Source organism: Anopheles cruzii, chromosome 3 (assembly GCF_943734635.1).
Source record: "Anopheles cruzii chromosome 3, idAnoCruzAS_RS32_06, whole genome shotgun sequence".
In the NCBI taxonomy this organism is placed as follows: domain Eukaryota; kingdom Metazoa; phylum Arthropoda; class Insecta; order Diptera; family Culicidae; genus Anopheles; species Anopheles cruzii.
In genome coordinates, this window is record NC_069145.1 from 15,471 (window position 1) to 35,680 (window position 20,210).

The 20,210-nt window shown below is 39.3% G+C and overlaps 6 protein-coding genes across 7 annotated transcripts; 1 reads left to right on the forward strand and 5 right to left on the reverse strand.

Moving 5' to 3' along the window:
- The first annotated feature begins 1,664 nt into the window (after positions 1 to 1,664).
- LOC128275193 (protein polybromo-1-like) lies at positions 1,665 to 8,884 on the forward strand. Its single transcript, XM_053013609.1, has 15 exons — positions 1,665 to 1,793; positions 1,869 to 2,793; positions 3,006 to 3,232; positions 3,295 to 3,857; positions 3,951 to 4,089; positions 4,313 to 4,683; positions 4,750 to 5,071; positions 5,135 to 5,222; positions 5,306 to 5,936; positions 6,007 to 6,179; positions 6,250 to 6,425; positions 6,503 to 6,565; positions 7,062 to 7,493; positions 7,779 to 8,364; positions 8,427 to 8,884. Exons 1-15 carry the CDS (start codon positions 1,674 to 1,676, stop codon positions 8,726 to 8,728), a joined length of 5,118 nt encoding a protein of 1,705 aa, XP_052869569.1. The 5' UTR covers positions 1,665 to 1,673; the 3' UTR covers positions 8,729 to 8,884.
- Positions 8,792 to 10,696, reverse strand: LOC128275194 (D-amino-acid oxidase-like). The gene is made up of 4 exons (XM_053013610.1): positions 10,451 to 10,696; positions 9,852 to 10,364; positions 9,576 to 9,775; positions 8,792 to 9,235 (listed from the first exon to the last, which is right to left on the reverse strand). Exons 1-4 carry the CDS (start codon positions 10,639 to 10,641, stop codon positions 9,099 to 9,101), a joined length of 1,041 nt encoding a protein of 346 aa, XP_052869570.1. The 5' UTR covers positions 10,642 to 10,696; the 3' UTR covers positions 8,792 to 9,098.
- A 320-nt stretch (positions 10,697 to 11,016) lies between these two features.
- On the reverse strand, positions 11,017 to 12,243 carry LOC128274284 (D-amino-acid oxidase-like). Its single transcript, XM_053012423.1, has 3 exons — positions 12,005 to 12,243; positions 11,224 to 11,933; positions 11,017 to 11,159 (listed from the first exon to the last, which is right to left on the reverse strand). The coding sequence occupies exons 1-3, from the start codon at positions 12,241 to 12,243 to the stop codon at positions 11,017 to 11,019; spliced, it is 1,092 nt and encodes a 363-aa protein (XP_052868383.1).
- A 380-nt stretch (positions 12,244 to 12,623) lies between these two features.
- Positions 12,624 to 13,625, reverse strand: LOC128273690 (elongation of very long chain fatty acids protein AAEL008004-like). Its single transcript, XM_053011714.1, has 3 exons — positions 13,502 to 13,625; positions 13,250 to 13,443; positions 12,624 to 13,172 (listed from the first exon to the last, which is right to left on the reverse strand). Exons 1-3 carry the CDS (start codon positions 13,560 to 13,562, stop codon positions 12,624 to 12,626), a joined length of 804 nt encoding a protein of 267 aa, XP_052867674.1. The 5' UTR covers positions 13,563 to 13,625.
- Positions 13,626 to 14,562: 937 nt separating this feature from the next.
- On the reverse strand, positions 14,563 to 15,537 carry LOC128274291 (elongation of very long chain fatty acids protein AAEL008004-like). The gene is made up of 5 exons (XM_053012429.1): positions 15,436 to 15,537; positions 15,249 to 15,364; positions 15,084 to 15,189; positions 14,844 to 14,980; positions 14,563 to 14,754 (listed from the first exon to the last, which is right to left on the reverse strand). The coding sequence occupies exons 1-5, from the start codon at positions 15,437 to 15,439 to the stop codon at positions 14,563 to 14,565; spliced, it is 555 nt and encodes a 184-aa protein (XP_052868389.1). The 5' UTR covers positions 15,440 to 15,537.
- A 1,075-nt stretch (positions 15,538 to 16,612) lies between these two features.
- Positions 16,613 to 20,072, reverse strand: LOC128275312 (uncharacterized). Of its 2 annotated transcripts, none has more exons than XM_053013775.1 (2): positions 19,537 to 20,072; positions 16,613 to 19,330 (listed from the first exon to the last, which is right to left on the reverse strand). In XM_053013775.1, exons 1-2 carry the CDS (start codon positions 20,063 to 20,065, stop codon positions 19,161 to 19,163), a joined length of 699 nt encoding a protein of 232 aa, XP_052869735.1. In that variant the 5' UTR covers positions 20,066 to 20,072; the 3' UTR covers positions 16,613 to 19,160. The 2 variants fall into 2 exon arrangements, with proteins under 2 accessions (XP_052869735.1, XP_052869734.1); XM_053013774.1 differs by having other exon boundaries at positions 16,613 to 19,333.
- Between the last annotated feature and the right edge of the window lie 138 nt (positions 20,073 to 20,210).

Sequence of the window (20,210 nt, forward strand, 5' to 3'; positions counted from 1 at the left end):
CAGAACCTATTGGCGTTTACAGTAGCCGGATAAGCAGCTAAGTAAGAACGTGCTTATCTCATTCCATGGCAAATGGTACCAAAGGAGGACGTCCCGCAAACAGGTCCCCGTGAAGAAAGGGACCTCCTAACTAGTGCTTCGTCCTAGCAGCAAAGAACGAGGGTCTCTGTCCGAGGCAATGGTCTTGATCTCCGGCTCTCAGTTAGCGGGGAAGTAAGTTGCTTCTCGCTTTTGGCAGCCTATGCCACAGGAGGGGAGAGAGGATCTCTGCGATCTTTCTTCCGGTTGGGCAGAGCACCCTTTGAGGACCAACTTTTTCTATACTAGGAGTGGCGATAGTGAGATCAAGTCGTAACAATAGGCGTGTGCCGTACGCATTTCGCATGTTCGATAACCTCGATAGCACTCTGTCTCTGCATCGGTAAACATTCTAGCTGAGACGTTTTTATTTCGGATCTCGCTCGCGCTCGTTTGGCTGGTGGTGTAGTCAATCCTGTAATAATGTTAAGGGCACTTTAAATTCTCAAACTTGTGTTGACCATAAATCGAAAAACTTTTTACTATTTTTAAACATTCATCTCAATTAGAAGAGACGACTCTGTTAAGGTTTTTGATGCATTGAAAAAATCTTGATATTGAAGGCTACAAAGCCATTTACCGGCAACGAACTGATAGTTACGGTCAGCGTTGTTTTAATTTTTAATCTTTTTACCCACAGCATAAGATTAATAATTCAATCATCCCTACAGTTGGTGCCCACATTGGTTAATCCTTTCAAACTCTCTTGCATGTCCCGAGAGCCAATGAAAAATGCAAGCGAACCAACTTTCATACTTTTTCAGTAACAATGAAGGACTAAATAACTCATCCTAAATAAATAATAATGGCCCATAAAAATTCTTTTATTTGCAGCCATGTAAAAAAGTAAGTGAAAAGTTCGGTACCCTCTTTCCATATACTAATGATTGGGAGTAGATTAAATTAAATTTTCCACAGCACAAACTCATATTTAGCCTAAGCTCCTGAAATTGATTGTGTAGCTTATCGTCGATTTCGCTTTCTTGTAGCAGATGTCAGTTAACGAGTAAAAAATAGGCAGATCACAAACATTTATTTTAAAGAATAATAAAAAAACTGCCAATTTTCGTAAAGTTGCGTACAATCCGCAGTGTCTCGTTTGCCAGTTTTTCAGTATTCAATTTCAAACTCAACAAATTGCAAGCAACGTACCGTCGAACAGATTAGTTACTGCATTTGACACAAGATGGCACTTCGCAACATCTTTTGACAGCCGGCATCTTTTTTTTTTTTTTTCGGCAGGCGCAGCTCAGAAGCAAAAACGAAGAAAACTAAGAAGAAACAAATTCATGGCCAAGTTGGATCAGGCGACGCCAGACGCTAATTACACGAGAGTGAAAACTAGCATCATTGTTGTGAACAATTGGGTGTAAATTGTGTGTAGTTACGGTAAGTTAAAACGGTTCGTGTTCATAATTGTTTTGTTATTGGAGTAAAAGAGTCATCAATGTGTAGAACGAGTGAATAGAGTGCTTCGGGCAAATCTAGGAATGCTCTAGCGAAATGCGGATTACGGTGATTGCAATGAATGCTAATGATTGTGCTTAATGTTTTAGGCAATATAATTACTTGATTCACTTATAAAAGTGTCGATCATGAGTAAACGACGCCGAACGAGTTCGTTTCAAGATGATGAAGATAGCGATGACGAAGTCACTCCGGAGCAAAGCCCAGCCCCGAGCTCTAGCACAAGAAAGAAAAAAAAATTAGATCCGGTAGGTGCTACCAGTGCAAATCCGACCAAGCTGTTATGGTGGATCGGTTGCTAATAACTAAAGAATTGCTTTCAGATGGAGCTTTGCCAACAACTGTACGAATCAATTCGCAATTTTAAAAAGGAGGATGGCTCAACGCTGTGCGACACTTTCATAAGAGCCCCGAAACGACGACAAGAACCTTCATATTACGAAGTAGTTGCGAATCCGATTGATTTACTGCGTGTGCAACAGAAACTGAAGACAGATTCTTATGAAGATGTCGACGACTTGGCCGCGGATATCGAACTGATCGTAAACAATGCCAAAGCCTTCTACAGGCCAGATTCGTCAGAGTTTCAAGATGCATGCCATCTTTTGGATGTATTCAATACGAACAGAAAGCGGATTGTGGACAATCAGTTAGAAGAGGGCAGTTTGGAAATTCGGCCGCGAAAAATAACTCGTCCGCGTAAGTCCATCACAGCAGACGATGATGGCTCGGATGAAGGAGTAGATTTTGATCCCTATGAGGAGCTGTTTGCTACGGTTATGACAGCAACCGACCCGCAGGATAATCACGAACTGTACCCTATGTTTCAGCTGTTACCGTCAAAAAAGTTATATCCTGGTTATTACGACATAATCGATCATCCAATTGACTTGAAGTTTATTGCAACAAAAATCCAAACGAGTGCTTATTCGAGTCTCAACGAAATGGAGAAAGATCTTTTGCAAATGACAAAGAACGCCTGCACTTTCAACGAGCCTGGTTCGCAAATTTATAAGGATGCAAAAATGCTGAAAAAAAATTTCATGGCTCGAAAGGCAGACATTGAATCGGGGCGTTATAAAAGGCCCGCGTCGAAAAGAACACGGTCCACTTCAAGTGCTATGATTGCAGCCTTGAAGGAAGAAATTGAAAGCTCCGATGATGATTTAGACGATTCGATGGAAACAGAAGGGGATGGTCCACTTTGGCAGTTGTTTGATCAGCTCTATAATACGGCCAATAGTAACGGTAAGTGAAAAAATCGCTTTCTGTTTCCCTGGTCTTTGTTTACATGTGCATGCAATTCGCTGTATTTTTTGTTTCAAAATTGGCCCACATATTATTTCAATGTATTTTCTTTATTTCATGTATCGATCACCGTGCGTTGGTTCGTCATGTTGGTTTTGTTTTGTGTGAATTTTTGAATTCCATCGTTTGCTGAATTGAATGAATTCATATAGATCCTAACGCTGTAGGTGCCCCATTGGGTGAATCATTATGGAAGCTGCCGAACAGGCGATTTCATCCGGAATATTACACGCTGATAAAAAAACCAATCTCAATGGCACAAGTTCGGAACAAGCTGAAAAAGGGTTCGTATGCCCACATTACCGATATGACGGCGGATTTATACCTAATGCTGGACAATGCTAAGAAAGCAAATCAACCGAATCATAAAATTCATAAGGTATGACGTGGTTTACTTTGAACTGGCACAAAAAATTAGTATTTTTCTATGCTGTTTTTTAGGACGCTTTGAAAATGCAAAAAATACTGAATCAAAAACTTATAGATTCAGGTGCTGATTTGGAGGAAAGTGACGAAGATGACGAGGAAGAAGATGACACTGATTCATCGATTCCTACTGCTTTGCGCAAAAAAGGTCGTATAACCTCTGGTCTTAGTTCGTCTGTCGGTACACCGTTAATTAAATCGCACAAAATGCACGCATCTGCGCCTTTGAAGAGAAAATTGCTTTTATTACATGAATTTCTTGTCGATTTCACCTTCGATAATCGCCAACCAATGGGATTATTCATGGAGAAACCATCAAAAAAGTTGTACCCTGATTATTATCAGGTAATACAGCATCCCATCGATATGACAACAATTGAGAATAACATTAAAGCTGACCGTTATGCTACTATTGACGATATTGTTGGCGATTATCGGCTAATGTTCTCTAATTGTCGCAAATACAACGAAGAGGGATCAATGATCTATGAAGATGCAAACATTTTAGAAAAGGCGTTGAACGAGAAGCTTAAAGAGTTTTCAGGCATAAATAAAAAGCCAAACGGTCCTACAAAAATGTAAGTACAAAAAAGACTAACCCCAAATAGTTGAAGGTGAAGCTACTTATGCTTATTAAAACTTATTTCATTTTCTATCATTTTATAACGCAGCATTAAACCGATGCGCAAAAATAACTCAACGCCTTTAGAAACCAAACTGAAGCAAATGTATGACACGATACGGGAATACAGAGAACCCAAACAGAATCGTCAGTTATCATTTATATTTATGAAGCTACCTTCTAAAAGTGTAAGTATTTAAAAATGTACTCTTTAGTCATGAATTCACTGGAAAACATGCTGCCAAAATCAGTCGTCCGATGACTATGTTTGGTCATTACAAACACTTCCGTCTATTTCCTTCTAACAAACAAGATTATTTGCAACACTTTTTTTGCATAGGTAGTCTTCAATTTAAACCATACGGAAATAGTTTTTTGTACAATGATTAAAAGGTTCATTTTTTTTTCTAGGAATACCCTGATTACTACGATATCATCAAAAGTCCTATCGATATAGAAAAAATAGAGAAAAAATTACGACAGCAGGTTTACGAGAGCGTGGAAGACATGACAACCGATTTCATGCTCATGTTTGAGAACGCGTGTAAATATAATGAACCCGATTCTCAAATCTATAAAGATGCCCTGTGTTTGCAGCAGTTGCTTATTCAAACAAAGCAATCGCTCCGTAGCGACGAAACAGTTCCAAACGTTCAACAGGCCGTTCAAGAGTTGCTATTGTCCTTGTTCACATCGTTTTACAACTATCAAGATGAAGAAGGCAGATGTTATTCGGATTCTTTAGCAGAACTGCCGGAATATGATGACGCAGATGGCAATAAGTAGGATGTTTGAGGAGTTTTCTAAAACACACTGCTAAGTACTAAATATGATTCACACCTTTACAGGATTCGAGCAATTTCGTTGGATCTTATAAAACGCCGATTAGATAAAGGTCTTTACAAAAGACTGGACACTTTCCAAGAGGATATTTTTAGTTGTCTTGAGCGTGCCCGCAGACTGAGTCGTACTGATTCTCAGGTTTTTGAGGATTCGATTGAATTACAATCATACTTTATCAAAAAACGAGATGAGCTATGCCATAATGGACACACTTTAGAATCGCCTGCTTTGAGTTACAATGCAATGCACCTAAGTGCCGCAGTCGAATCACTACGGCAAGCCAAACTTTTACAAGAAGAAGAAACTGACACGGATAACGATGCAGTGGTATGTAAAACCATCAATTGTGCTTGTACAGTGTGTTAATGTTCAATTATTTTGCGATTTCAGCAACCCTCCCAAGGCGAAAGTATGACCATCGATCATAAAGTATTTTCGCCGGGAGACTTTGTGTACATCGATTTGGTCGAAAATAAAAGTAGGTTCTCTTCTCAAAGACAAGCGATCGTTGTAAATTTATGCAATTCCTTGCGTCTCTTCTTATATCCTTTTTCTCCACAGTTCCCGGAATAATGTATATCGAACGGCTGTATACTACGGCTGACAACGTAAAAATGATGGATGGCCTCATGCTTCTAAGACCATTTGAAACGTTTCATGTTCAAACCAGGAAGTTTATGGAGCAAGAAGTTTTCAAAAGCGATCAACGGATGCAGGTCCCACTTTTCCAAGCTCTTAATAAATGTTTTGTAATGCAGGTGCGAGAGTACGTGAAGTCGAAACCCGAAGGGTTCCCGGAAAAAGATGTATTTGTGTGCGAATCTCGCTACAGTTCAAAGGCGCGGTCGTTTAAAAAACTAAAAACTTGGAATCTGACGAGGTCATTTGATCCTGTTAAGTTGATTCCCCGTGAAACACCTCTCGTTGTTAAGCGAGTTATGTCCGTATTTAAAGAGCGTGTTGAAAAACACAAGGAAGAGCTATCGGAACTACAGCTTCAGGAGGCGATCCCAGAGAAGGACAAACCTAATGTTGTTATTTACATGAACGGTTCGGAGGATGGCAACGTATACTATGAACAGTATAACACGGTTTGTGGAGGTGTAATTAAAACCGGCGATTATGTGTACGTCGCAACGGAGTCCGGAAAACAGTCGATTTCTCAAATTACATCTATCTGGGAAACCCGAGAGTAAGCAGCCTGGCAGTTGATAATTTATCGACTTTTGAAACTGATTATGACCTTCGTTACAACGTTTTAGTGGAAAATCGTTGTTTCGCGGACCGTGGCTTCTTACACCACCGGAAGTTCCTGGTACCATAAGTCGCCTATTCTATCGACAAGAAGTGTTGCTTTCTACTATTCAGGAAACAACATCCACTGTGGCAATCGTTGGTAGATGTGTAGTTCTCGATCAGAACGAATATATAAGCCGTAAGTTCATTTCAGTTCAGCTAATCAGTTCCTTTACGCTGTCATTTATTAATAATTTATTCGGCTTTAGGGCGACCAACTGAAATTGCGGAATCGGATGTGTACATGTGTGAATCGATTTTTGATGAATTCAAAAAGCAGATTAGAAAAATAGTTGCTCCATCAGGATTGCGTAAGTTTACTCACAGTCAGATGGTAACGACGGACGAAGTTTATCATTTCCAACGCCCAATAAACCCTCCAAAGGTAATCTCGAATCTTTTTCACAGTATCATTAAGTGAAGTGCTTAAAAGAAACTAAAACATTCTTATTCGTGCATCAGGTTACTGGTGGAGAGATAGCATCTATACAGGACAACAAACCGAACACGGCCAATGATGTGATGGTATGTTCTTTTGTCCTTGCATGAGTTTTTATTTGTGGTACATTTCGGAATGTTTTGAAGTATCATAGAATTTTGTGAACTTATTGAGTGCGTGGTTTTTAAATACTAACAGTGTGCCTTAGAAACCGACTAACATTTTTCGTTGTTGGAGTTATGTATTCGTATGAAACTCATTGTGGAAGGGAACAGAAATTCATATTAAAATGTTTAACATAGTATAAATCGTTCAACGCGGTATACAATGACGGTGACTAAAGTATGGGCCAAGTTATACTAATAATGCGTTATCTACAATGCAAAATGTCATCATGGTCGTACTAAATGAAAATATAGAAGGTTCACAATATTCGAAGCCTCATAGATATAATCTCTATAATCAAATAACATAGGATAAATAATAACGAAACATACTATATATCATACAACACGTATGGTTCTTTCAAGCCAATAAAATCATCATACCCTTGTCTGTGCTGTGTCCACCTGAATCTTACAGGACATGAAGGACGACTTTGGCATTATCGATGATTCTATCGATGGCCCTTCGTCGATTGGTTCAGATACGGTGCTGACGGCATCGCCACTTCCATCACATACGGTTAATAGCAGCACTTCAACGTCAACTAGCAAAAAAGCTTCAAAACCGGGTAAAAAACTGGTCACTGGCTACTTACTCTACTCAAGTGTACACCGGAAAAAAATCTGCGCCAGTAATCCGGAAGCGACGTTCGGTGACGTGTCGCGCATTGTCGGAAACGAGTGGCGTAATTTAAGTGATCAAGAGAAGACCGCATGGGAGCAGAGAGCTATCAAAATCAATGAAGAGAGCGCAGCAAAGTACGCGGCGGAAATGGGAGAATCAAGCTGCCCAAGTCCAGCCACCGTTAAGACAGAGGGCCCGGTCGTACAGGACATCATGACCAATCATGTATGATTCTTTATTATTTCCCCTTCTTCTACTTTCCCGTCTCCATGAGAGCGTTTCATATTAGTGGTCACATTTGTTATTGACAGCACTCATTCGTTGAATTGTTTCCCAAATGTTTTTTTGCTTTCATTTTTGTAGGATTGTTTTAAAGTTGACATATTAAACTTTGACGCATTCAATTTTCGCTCTAACCGGGTGGAATTTTGATTGCTTGCTATCTCATACTGTTCATGATAACACATATGCGTTTTCTTGCTCTCTCTAATATTTCTCTAATTATATTAGGTGTACGAATGCTGTTGGGATAAATGTGACTATCAGTTTGAAGACCCGGCAGAATGCACTGAGCACTGTATCGGAGAAGGCAATGGCTGCGTGTATAAAACGTTCATGGCCCCAACGGAACAAGAATTCATCTGTATCTGGCGCAATTGTGTACGCCTTCGGCGTAACATGCCACCGTTTCCCCACATTGTCCGTCTGGCAAAGCATGTTAAAGAGGTGCATTTGACGAAAAGTATCAGCAAATTGGTGCTACCTCATGAAAGGAGCAAAAATTATGTTCCTTCAAAGCGCCAACCAATGCAGTTGCAAACACCACAAAGCTCAAACAATACTTCGATCAACATCGGTAGCAACAGTAATAACAGCGCAATGATAACATTGCAACCTATGGGTACGAATATGGTCAATTTGTCGATAAACTCAAGTAACATTGCACAGTCCGCACAGAATACTATACTGTCTGGAAATTCGCAAATGCAGCCGATAAATAATTTTCAACAGCACCAGCAACAATCAAACTCAGTGGTGCCTAGCGGATCTGTTACATCGCAGACGAATACCTCTCTTCCATCGCCCTACTTCAGTTGTAAGTACACGCGCTAAGCACCAAGTATGTAGTATGTGATGAACTTAACAATGTTATTTTAGATGTTTCTGCTCAACCGGCGGAGCCATTATTCGTCACTGTGCCTCCACGACCCCAACGAGTTTTGCATTCGGAAGCGTACATAAAATACATTGAGGGGCTCCAACAAAAGGCGACATATGTTACACCTTGGCAGAAAACACTCACCGCAACAAGAGAATCCATCCCTAACACAGATGTCAATCGGTTGCCTACTCACTGGCTAGGCAAACGAGCGAAAGATCGCCCAGAGGCCGTGGTCAATGCTCTTTGGCAACTACGAAACTTCATGATGAAGGAAGTTATTCAGTTTGATCGATTTTAGGGGGCAGGTATGTTAGACACAAAATTTCTTTCATATTAACACAGATATTAACAGATAAGATAGAGGAATATTAATCTTTTTACATTTATGCCTGTGTACGTATTTAGTACCTACTTTTTATGAGAATTCCATAAGAAATTTGAATTTTATCTAAGATTAAATGTATATGATGGTAATGTCTAACTGGAGGGCCAGACGATGCGCAAAAGCTCGATTTGGCATTTCAGAATAATGTCAAATCGTTTATAACTCAGCGGATTCATATACGATTTGACATAAGCGGGATGGATTTGACATTTTTACGCTCCGTTTTTCGCTTCGTGTGGCCTTCCAGTAAGATTAAATGAAATACGGGTTGAACAAATAAAAGTTACAACTTAGACCGATTAGCTTGATTCCATTCTACGCTGGTGCTGATTTCTATAACTTCTTTTGCACAACCCCAACACAGCGTCACTCCACAACCTCCGTGGCCGTAATTGTGAATAACAGGCACCGACCTATTGCCTAAGAATCATGAAAAATATATCATTATTGTCAGTAAGAGTATAATGTAGTTCTGTGCGTAGTAGTCGATTGATCAATGTTTAAGAATATCCTGCCAAATATTAATGTCAAAATAAAGTTGAATAAAAGGCAACTAATGATAGGCAAGGGGATCATAAACTGAAAACAGAATTATTGATTATTTCCTATCAACCAACAGCTTTGGTAGATGTGCCTGACAATTTGAAATGCGCAAGATGAACCATTCGATGGTTGCGATATTCACTATACTAATAATCAGCAAAGTCAGCAAAGTAAATTTTATTGTCTAACACGATTTTTTAACGAAATATATAATTACCTGAGCGAAAGTGGTCCAGTTCCAAGCGTACATTGTCTCGACCAGGTCGCAATCCAACCCATTCGCTAGTAACTGTGGCATTTTTTAGACTCGGAAGCTTTCGCTCACATCCATCAAAAATAAATCGGCTGTCTTCCAGGCTAAGGTTGCGATTGAAATCATTCATTTGGTGCGTTCCACCTAGGATGACTGTTTCACAACTGTTTCAACAAGGACGAACGAATGAGGAAAATATATATTACAACATACTGAACAGTATTCCATTTCTTCACTTACTTCGGGATAATGTAATTTCCATCGTCACTGTCATCAAGAATGATCTCGTAGATCCACGGAGCACTGACGCGCGCAACTTGCCCTCTGATAGGATACACCTTGCTGTCGCCAATAAGATCGCGTGATCCGAGTCCACTGCAGTTCACGATCAGGTCGATAGCGGAACTCTTTTCTAGCAATTCGTCAAAGTTCTGGACTTTACATTTGACAAATTTTCCTCCAACTGCAGTGAACCGGTTGAAGAGATATGGCAACAGTCTTGATGGTTCGCAAGTGAATGTGGCAAACTGGTAACCTCCGGTGTAGTGCCGACCGTGCGCTTTACTCAATCTGTGTAGGTCACAATCTGAAATTTTTTCGCAGCCAAACACGATTTCTTTCCAAGTCGGCTCCGGATATCCTTTTGGATCCGTCGTCAGCCGCATGCACGGTTGTAAACATATCCCAACCTTTCCGGCTAATCCATTTTTCCATAGCTGATGAAAGAAAGCGTGTGTTTCACTCGACCACTTGCTGTTGTCAGAAAGCATACAAGAACGATAGGGCATGAAGTGGAAAATTTTGATATCAGCTTAATTGCTTGGAACACGTTATTTTACACAATCTTATGGTCGGGAGTTTTTCCACAATAGTAGGGACCCCATAGGCCGGCAGAACCGTCTCCAGTTGTGTTGGGACTCACTTCCTCGGATATGAGGGTAACATTCGCTACACCAAAATAATGCTCAGCCAACTGTACGGCAGCACTAAGGCCATTAACTCCAGCCCCGAGTACAACGACTTGCTTCATTTTGCTTCGTACACTTTGGTGAGTTCTTATCACAAACTGGTGAGCAATCACGGCGACCGTCCGCACTGTACTGATCGCAGTACTAACAACAGGGACGAGTTTTAAACGCAATCCAAGCTTGGACGTTATCATTTATTTAATTTTTTCCGGGACATGTTCCTGGCTGTTTTGATGGGATGTTTACCACCGACGATAAGGATTAGAAGTGGGGCTTGAAGCTTAGTTAAAGATTATCACATTCTTTATTTGCATTACTTTTGCCTCGCATTTTATTGATGTTTGCAAATCGAAGGACTTTCGATCATTTCCTAGTACTTAGAGAAAACAACATACGATATTCTAACAAATACCAGCATGTTCGTAAACTTTGCATAGTCACAGCCTGCTGCGTATATTTTGCAATTGTTTGTTCTCATTTTGCACGAGCTGCACAACGTGTCTGGCACATCCCCACGCTAGTGTGATGCCCGCTCCACCATGTCCGTAGTTATGCACAATTGTGCGCTTGCCAAATGTTCCTAAGGGTAAAAAATATAGTTAGTTTTCCAATCATATGACAGTAACATTATTAACAACATCTACCATTCACAGTTCCAATCTGTAGACGTACTCCAGTTGATCGGACTGGACGCAATCCTACGATATCTTTGATGACTGTGGCGTGCTTAAGTGCAGGAACAATCGCTTCACAGTTTTTTCGGATACTGTAACGATCCGACGGGAATACTCGTGTAACGTGGCTTTTCTGTTTAGTTCCACCGAGAGTGATTGTCGCAGTATTGGGGATGATATAAGAGGAGTTATTTGCGATTGAATGGAATACTCCTTGCGCCAGGACCTTTTGCACTTGTCCTCGTATGGGCTCTAGATCCGTATCGTTGAAAATCTGTCCTGCGCCAAGGCCGAGACAGTTTATAATAATGGTGTGTTGATCGATATTCAGACTGTTTAAGCATTCTAATCCCTGGATGTGTTTCTGGTGGAACTTCACATTTCGTTTCGACGTCAACGTATGACAATAGTGGTTCATTAGTGTTGTAGGCTCACAGGTGAATGTCACATAAGTGAAACCTGTTCCGTACTTTCCAGTTGCGTTGTGTTCTCTTTCTAGCACTTGTAACGATTTATACGTAAGTTCTTGAAAGCCAAATACGATATCATGCCACCAAGGTATTGGCTCTTGTGGATCAGCAAAGAGCTCTGTAACAGATACTAAACAAATTCCACACGGATCTGCCTGTCCAGTTGACCAAAGATGATGAAAATAGTCGTGCGTCGTCTGTGCCCAATTCCTACAATTCGAGAAAATACAAATGCCAAATTAGTACCGATTTTTTAATATTCGTGAATAATAATTACTGACCTACATACTGCCTCTAAGGTGTTACCTAATAGGTACGGCCCCCATAACCCAGCTGCAACGTCACTTGTAGTGTGTGGACTACAATATTCTCCTATTATCTGTATTGCTGCATCCGGATAAGCTTCCGACAATTGTACTGCGCACGACAGCCCATTGATTCCACTCCCCAAGACGAGAAATGATCGACTTTCTTTCTCGGTGAACTGCGTGGTTTGGATAGCTTCTTTTGCTATTTCCATTTTCAGTTTTGAAGTATCGAGGCCAGTTGCTTTAAAAATACTTAATCACTCGTTAAGAAATGCTTGCAAACTAAACGTAGAATGCAAACTAAACGTATATCGAAATCAAAAATAGCACATGATCGATTTGACAATGTTTGTTGTCAGCAGAGATAACAGCCGTCATATTGCCAACTAGACTCGCCGTGTAATCTAACCCTGTCGGAAGCCATCGCCCAGTATTTCGATAATATTGAACCACAAATGTCAAATGAAATCAAATATATAATTTATCAGTAAACTTTAAATAACACACCAATAAAGAAAAAACGAACAATCTGTTGGTATGAATATTATCAATTTCGGTTTTATTGTACATGGGTTATGTTTTGCTCTGCGGTTCAATTTCGTTTTAGTTTCGAACTGTAAGCTTTCAAGTAAAATTCTAGAAACAGTGCAAGTACAAAAATAGCCTGTAAGAACCCATACCACAGCCAAAATAATGGAAACTTACAACCACCCATCATTAGAGGTCGGCCAAAGTGAAATGCTATATGAAGAAACTGAACCAACTGCAGCCGTGTTAGGTGTTTCTTCCACCATATGCTACTCTCTGATGAACCTAGAGACGTTAGAAAGTAGTAAAAGTACATGATCGCGTGTACCAGAGTGTTCCAGAGTCCCAAGATTAGGACGTGACCGCCTGGAACGAATACCAATCCACAAAATGTGGTAACGACCATCAGAGAGTGATGGTAGACGTGCAAAAACGAAACATGTGATTGCTTTTTCCTTAGGACGAAGAACACAGTATCGACTAGATCGATGAGCTTTAGGCAGAAGTAGGCATAGCTGAAGAACACTTCATCCATTCCACGCTGCGATCTCGAGTAGTCGACTAGTTGACAATTGAATGAGAAATAGTTATATTGGAAAAACACATTATAGCTCTGTAATGGACAACGTAAAACATTTAAAGTTTCGCGACTCTAAAGAGTTGATTTGCTTCTGACTGCACCGCACTTACAATTCTTAGGAACAGAATGCTGTTGGCCATGACTTGAAATAAGTTGTAGACCTTAATTATGCTTCGTAGATTGTACGGTTTACGGTTAGCCATATACCGAGGGCCAAACTTGAGTACGAAGTATAGATATGCGATAACTATTCCGAGGATGAGGATCGGAGATCCAGCCAGTGGAAGATGCGCACTTCGTTCATCTGGAAAATGTATGATTAGGATCGAAAAGGATATACATGATCGGCTTCATCCAATTACCTCTTCGTTCGTTGAACAGATTGTTATAGTGATTAACCAAGGTGCTCGCTAACGTTGTCATCTCCGGAGGTTCAAGTCTAACTAGGTTCGATCACTTCCGACTGTGCCGTCTGGTCCGTTTTGAATTTGCCACTGAGCGATGAACGTCTTGTGCATCAATTTTTAAACAATTTATTTCCGTCTCTTTATGCGTTCAATGGCTAATGCAAGTGACAAGTTTGTTCATTTGCTTTGAATTAATTAAAAAGGTAATTGCAAAAGCACTAGACTGATGCAGAACTTCTTGGTCTTCAATCGGTCTGTTGCGCAGCTGAATGCATTGATGATTGTTACAAACCCAATTGCACAGTAGTACTTTTTTCATCTATTTGTGATGACCAAGTGCCAAGTTTCATTGCAGACCTAGAATTGCTGCACCAGCGTAAATTACCGATTGATCGTACGCTACCGTTCAGCTCGTATGTGTTGAGAGTTATACACATCATTTGCATGCAGAGTGACATTGAATGTGGCTTGTCTATGGCTTTCCTAATAGAAAGCTGAAAAAATGTGTCATTATGTCCATTTCATAACAATTTTGATAACGTATTAAAAAAATAGAACTCCGATAGATTTTTTAGCCTGTTATCATTTGAATAATTTTTACATTAAGTTACACACAAATACATTCAACTTACCACCACAAACCGGAAGGGCACGTGATTTCTTACGTCATAGTTACTAGTAGATATTACCAACAATTGAAATTATTGATAGCTAAGTTGTTTGAGCACCATCAAGTACTAGCGAAGCTGTACTGTTTGATATTTGGGATTTGTTCCCTTTAACAAACTTATTGTTTTTACTAAACTTGACACAAACTAAACTTACTAACTAAACACACAAAGAAAATGCTTCATTCGCTGTTCTTTCAATTAGATTTGTTTGAGATACTTTATTTTTATGAGTGCGTTTGCAAATTGCAGCAAATATATCTTACTAACATTAAATTAAAGTAATAAAAATAGACATTCAAAATCTTTCGGTAGTAAATTGGATGCTGTTACTACATATTCTTTTATTTATTCAACGTTCTTTTGTCCTATCGATTTAAATTTGTTATTTTTAATGTATGCCTTAATATAAAAGTCGGCAAAAAGGGTAAACATAAACATGTTTTGCGTGAACCCAATGAACAGGAGCACTTTGGGAAAGTCACAATATCCTCCAATGAGTGGAATGCCGAAATGTAGCATAAGAATAGTAAACTGAAGCTGAAATTCGGAAAAGAAGAGAATAAATGAGTCAGGCATTCTAAAGAAGAATGTAGAATGCTCGTATGCCGCATACTCGTAAGCCTTACCAACTGCACTTGAGTGATGTGCTTCTTCCACCATAATGAGTGTTTCAATTCTGGCTTAAACGAAGTAAGGAAATAGTAGAAGTACATGATAACGTGGACGAAACTGTTTATTAGTCCCAAAAGGGTCGCGTGGCTTCCTGTTATGTATTGGCATAAATAAATGGAAGTATAAAGTATAAAGAACTAAGAGTACCACCGTTTAACGAAGCATAAGCAACCTTACGGGTTGCTGTTAATTACCTGCTAGAAATTTGGTGAAGACATAAGTGGCAACTACCATTCCCGCGTGGTGATACGTATGCAGAAATGTTATTTGATTGTATTTTTTTCGCATCACGAAAAACACCTGTTGGTACATATTGATATGGTACACTTTGTCTTTTTTTCTCGGTATTCGGAACTTACTGTGTCTAGAAGGTCGATAATTTTCGATACAAAGTAAAGATATGTTACGAAAATGAGCATTTTTCTAGAGGGATTGCCTTTTTGATTGATAGGTTCACAGCTCCAGCTGTAATCGTCTGAAAAGTAGGAATTTAATCCTCCTACAATGCCTATAAACAGATTTAGAACAATTTGTAACAAATTGTACGCATTCATAAGTGTTTTCAGTTGGAATGGCTTCCGATTTTGCATCATCCTGGGTCCCCAATTTTTGACGAATTTGAGATAAATTACGATGATAGCTATAATGGGCCAAGGAGATCCAAGCAGCGGATAGTGTTCGACGCGAGGATCTATATAATATGGTGAAAAAGGGACACACTTCTATTAGTTGCTGCTTCAGAGTCTCGACGCTAACCATATGATCGAACCTTTGTATTCAGCGAAAAAGTAGTTAAATGTCTGGTAGATATTACGGAGCACTAGAGCCATGTTTGAAGTAAAATTATCTAGTACCGTTGGCCACCAGAAAGCAAAAAAGTTTTACTTGGTAACTGTACACTACTTCAATTTTTTTTACACTCGCAGATAATGATATTTCAATTTTTTATTTACTTCACCAATTTTCACTATCCACATTGCTAAAATAAACTTAAAGCACACAAGTTTTATTTTGCTAAGGCGACCAGTGTCGCCTAGTCAGCTCTGCTGCTCCGAAGACAGTGTACGCTCCAACAATGTGGTTATTCAATGAATGACTGAACTCTTTGATTCCATTGCCAGCTAACGGTCGAAACTAATATTGTTTCGAAGTAAAGCCGTTTAATTCGAACTACACAGGCGCACTTGGCCGTTAGCTGCCACATGACATGCTGAACCCTCCACCTCCACCCCACCAAATGCTTTGTTACACTGTTTGTTGAGGTGAAACCACTATATAAATAGTATGCGTGTCTCGTACGTACGTATATAAGCATAAATTAAATACCTTCTATCGCAAAAAAGTCACGGGAGTGTGTGTTTTGAAATGTACGGACCAAATAGAATGCATTGTGTCAACGACTGTGATTACTGAAACGCGCGCGTTTTAGCATGTGAAGAAGACATTTGGCAAGCAATAAAATCCTTGCTTCTTTATACAACCTAATTGTCGAATGTGAAGAATGTACAAAGTATAGTGTAAAGTAGGGAAGGAAGTCAATTGATAAGGTCATTGATACTGAGTTATGTAGAGTGGTTTTGCGTCAGTGTTTTTCAAGCAAAATAACTGAAGTCGTTAAAGGTTGGTACAATGGTTGCATTCTGTGAACTATACAAAACAATGTGCAACTTTTGATTACGTCAGTAAATATATTCTAATCTTTCATTCCAAATAAGGTTGCCGATCATTGCAGAACATAGTTGAAGTTCACGTTTATTCAATACATCGTTGGAAATGAATTAAACAATATCGGTAACAAATCAAGTTCGGACAGTATTAATTTGAATACTGATTGTTATAATTTACCTTGAAATGCAACTCGGGCTGTCGTGGTAAAAACATGAATGCCTTCATATATTTTCAAATGCACGAAACGATAATCAAGACTGTGGACTGTTTTGTTTCAAAACACTTTTTAAAACAAAATTTTTAAAGTAGAAAAATCGAATACCTGCCAACTTTGAAAACCACACACATTCGGCCTTTTATTTTTTGTCTGTTCAGTTATATGAGCTAACATGCTTGCCTATGCATGTATGTTACATTCCACTTTCATTTTAAACTCTTTCATTCAGCTAGACAGTTCGCTAAATGCACGTCGTGAATGATCTTCATCAGTCTACCATGGCTGTATACCAACGTTTTCACCCAATTGTTTGCTACATCACCTATGTTTTTATGTCTAAGTGCTCTAATGTTGCATATCCCTAAACCACGTTCTCTTGCTCATTCTCGACCATAAGCATAGGTGGCCTCATTCCACCATAGTGTTTGTAGTTTTTGTGTCTTAATTTATTTGCCCTTGCGTGAACCCGTTGAGGTGCCTTTGTTCGTCTTCGCTGCGTTTAAAACTAATTTAACTATGCACCACATATCATTCACTATTAATTTACTTTACTTTGAAGGTTCGTTGAGTTCTCCCATGATCAGCAGACACCTTTTTTGTATAAAAAACGACAACAATGAGACAGGCGTAGCGATCAAGAGAGCTCGTTCTTTCGGAATTAATGTGAGTAATAAATTACAACATGCGCTGTAGATAGTAAGGTGGCCGTGGGTTAAAGTCGCGCGCAACCTTACATCTTCCATGCCGCAAAATGTTCATCCTTTTTATGCAATTCTTCTTTAAACCGCTATGCTATGCAATATTATAACTACGATAACTATTATAACACTCAAGCTGAACCCATTTGTAGGAGGTATAGGCATTTCGTCTTCATATTTGGTATAAGGTTTTTCTTGAAAATACATTTTTGGTAGAAGGTTTGCATCGTAACTGTTCGTTTTAAATTTTTTTTTTTGTTGGTCATCTGTCACTTGCGATGATTGATAATTCAATGTTGCTCTTGACATAAAAATCTTACGTTGGATTTGTTCAGATGGAATGAATTTCCATACTTATAAAATAAACTAATTCCATTTAATTCTCCGTCGCTTCTAATCTTTCGTTCCAAGCTGGTCTGTTAACTTCTCGCACAACTTCTTCTTGATTGTATTCAATTGGCAGTTAATATTGAATCGGTAATGTTCTTGTTTCATTCGTTCTTTTCTATGCATTTTTTTCCTTTTTCCGATCGTTGCCTTTTCATGTTTCTTTCGCGTGAGACAAGTATATTTGCAATGCAAACTAAAGGGGACAATTCTAAATAGGCAAAGGAAAAGCATTTGCGTTGGTAATAGGGGTTGCATAGTCTACAAAGATTTTTACTAAGATCATGCGACGTAACCAACTAAGTAATCGTAAATTGACGGTAAGGATTGAAAAGAACAAAACATGTAGTACCTTTGCCCACTCACATCTCACATTGTACATGCTTTCTACCGTATGTTCTGTTCTAAAGCATTTTGGATACATAAAAAACATTTGTGAACTGGTTTTATATGACAGGGCAAATAGTGTGTTTGGTCGCTCTTTTAAAGTTATACAGTCGAAAGTGTTGATGGTTGTTTTCGAAGAAGTGGACAAATGATACCTAAGCATGATCTTTTTCAATTATTATCACTCATTTTAGACTTGGTCTGTTAGTTCTATGCATTTCAAATGTTGGGGCGAAATTGTTTCTACTATGTGAGGAACTGCACTTCCGCTTTTTAAAATCTAGTTCAACGTCCTTTGGAGTAGCAATGTGAGTATGTTTAATTATTTTAAGTCGAAGTACATTCGATTGGCTGTTATTTTACCACGTGGAATGCAGAATAATAGAAATAAGCTCTTTTACTTGATCTAAAATCTCAAAAGCAATGAGGAGTCAAGCACGTATTGAACTCTGAAGCTAGATTCGTGAGCATCGGAGTTTCACTTGATTTATTTTAGTATGGAATGTGGTTTGTCAACATAATAACGGTTTATCATAAATACGTTGTGTAATATAATTTGCTACCCGTCGTTTTATTAATGAAAATATGTAAGAGAATTAATTAGATAAAATCTATGATAACACAGGGAGCAAAACATATTTCATGTTTTGCAATTGTTCTTGGTAAGCGTTTGGTGCATGGCGGAATCCTAACATGTGGACACACAACTTCGGTTTGTTTAAATGCGCATTTATGGTTTTACAAAGCACAAAATGAAACACTTACTTCTTTCGGTGGGATTAATATGTGACAAGTTTAGCTACCAAGAAATAATACAGTAAACTATAACCGTATTAACGGAAACGGCGAAGAAATTGATTGATCGATAACTAAATAGTTGACAATGGATTGCATTACATAAAGTGTTTTGTTCATTATCGTGTGTCGTCTTCTCCTTCAGATGAGCTGCGAATCGTGTTGTAGGACGAGTTTCTGCTTTTCAGCATGCGTAGGAAACTGCCCACAGCAAAGATAGTCCGGCGGTGACGATGGAAGATCCCTTGATACAGCGCGTCCCGGAGAGCTTTACGATCGTCCCCTACTTCTACTTGCGTAGTGATCATGGTTTGATTTGACAGTATCGTTGACACCCCACAAACACGCCCAGCGCATGCGGGCATGTGATAGAATGAAAAGAAAAAAAAATACATTCACAATCAGTTCATTTGACTTTCATCTCTTCCTTTTTGTTGTTATTAATCCCAAAGTGCAATCGAGGCAATTATTGCAAAATGTTTAAAGATGGAATACCTGATGTAGATGCGGGGGATTTTGGAGACCCAATGTCATCGCTAAAAGTACGTTCTTTCAATTTACGATGTTTCATGATGATAGCGGTCGTGGTGGTTGTCACCACGGAAGTGGAAGTTGTTGATTGAGTAGTGCTGGCTGCACTTGCACTCGAGGATGCTGTGCTCATCGATCGAACTGGATTGCTGGAAGCATCTACCAGATCTAACTTCATTGTTCTCTTGACAAGATCCGTTTCGGTAGCATTGAGGGAATTGGTTGCGCTGATTATGCTGTTACTACAGCTTGCACTTACTGCCGGGGCTGCTACCAGCGTTGTGGTGAGTTTACTGTGGCTCAGATGCGGCTGTTGGTCACTTCCAGTAGTTAATGCTGACAAATCGGTCAATTCTTCGTCCTTCGTAGCAGAGTTTGTTGATTTCGGTGAAAGATCGAGATCTATCGATTTCTGGCTGACTGCACTTTGCGATAGAATTACACGGTTATCACAGCTTGGTCTGTTTGATTCTACATCCATAATTGAAACCATGCTTTATAAATGCTATCACCAAAACTTGAGTTCAGTTGTACTGTCCCTTTCTAGTTTCACTGTGCTCTTTCTCCAGAAAAGGAAGAAGTTCGCTACCTTCTGATGAACTTCTGAACTGCATCAAAGTTTCTGCGATGCCAACAAT